The sequence below is a fragment of the Arachis ipaensis genome, chromosome B07, assembly GCF_000816755.2.
Source record: "Arachis ipaensis cultivar K30076 chromosome B07, Araip1.1, whole genome shotgun sequence".
In the NCBI taxonomy this organism is placed as follows: domain Eukaryota; kingdom Viridiplantae; phylum Streptophyta; class Magnoliopsida; order Fabales; family Fabaceae; genus Arachis; species Arachis ipaensis.
This window is the reverse complement of record NC_029791.2, coordinates 118,050,632-118,051,272: the sequence shown is the minus strand read 5'-3', so window position 1 is coordinate 118,051,272 and position 641 is coordinate 118,050,632. Positions and strand designations below refer to the sequence as shown.

The window sequence follows — 641 nt, the reverse complement described above, 5'->3', positions numbered from 1 at the left end:
TAAATATATATATATATATAATAACCTAATTAAAAATTTCACAAAATTATAAAGGCTGACAGAATAATAAAACCTAAATCAGATTAAATTTCTTAATTAATAGTGGGAGAAGAAAGGGAGAAAAAAATAATAATTTATGAAGAGTTATATTATATGGATGATGAGCCTGAAAAGTGAGGGATTGTGTTGTAGACATTAGAAACAAGAAGTAACTCCCAAAGCAAGCATTGACCTAAGAATAAATAAATTTTTAATTAAAAGTGTGACCATCCGTGACCTTGTAAGTTATAACTGCTATCTATAACTAAATTGGTTGTATATCCAATTTGGTGGGAAACTTTTTATTATAAATACCCAAACCCACTCTTACAAAAACCACATCAAATAAAACATTAACAAAAGGTAGTGTTTTCTGTTTTCTCACATTTTCACATTCACACTAACACTTTGATCTAAAATGGCAGTGCCAGTGATTGATTTCTCAAAGCTGAATGGTGAAGAAAGAGCCAAAACTATGGCTCAGATTGCTAATGGCTGTGAAGAATGGGGATTCTTCCAGGTAATATAGTAAAATTTTTTGAAATAAATTAAATAATTCTTTATTTTCCAAAAAACATAAATTCTTTTTTTTTTTTGAGACG

The 641-nt window shown here is 28.2% G+C and overlaps 1 protein-coding gene across 2 annotated transcripts in view; it reads left to right on the top strand.

Moving 5' to 3' along the window:
• Window positions 357-641, top strand: part of LOC107606021 (1-aminocyclopropane-1-carboxylate oxidase 5) — a 1,924-nt gene continuing 1,639 nt past the window's right edge. For both annotated transcript variants that reach the window (XR_001612593.2, XM_016307984.2), the window contains exon 1: window positions 357-559. Coding sequence is in view for 1 of the 2 variants with exons in the window: in XM_016307984.2 (XP_016163470.1) it covers window positions 458-559 (102 nt within the window). In the remaining variant the exon portion in view is untranslated. The remainder of the gene's footprint in view (window positions 560-641) is intronic.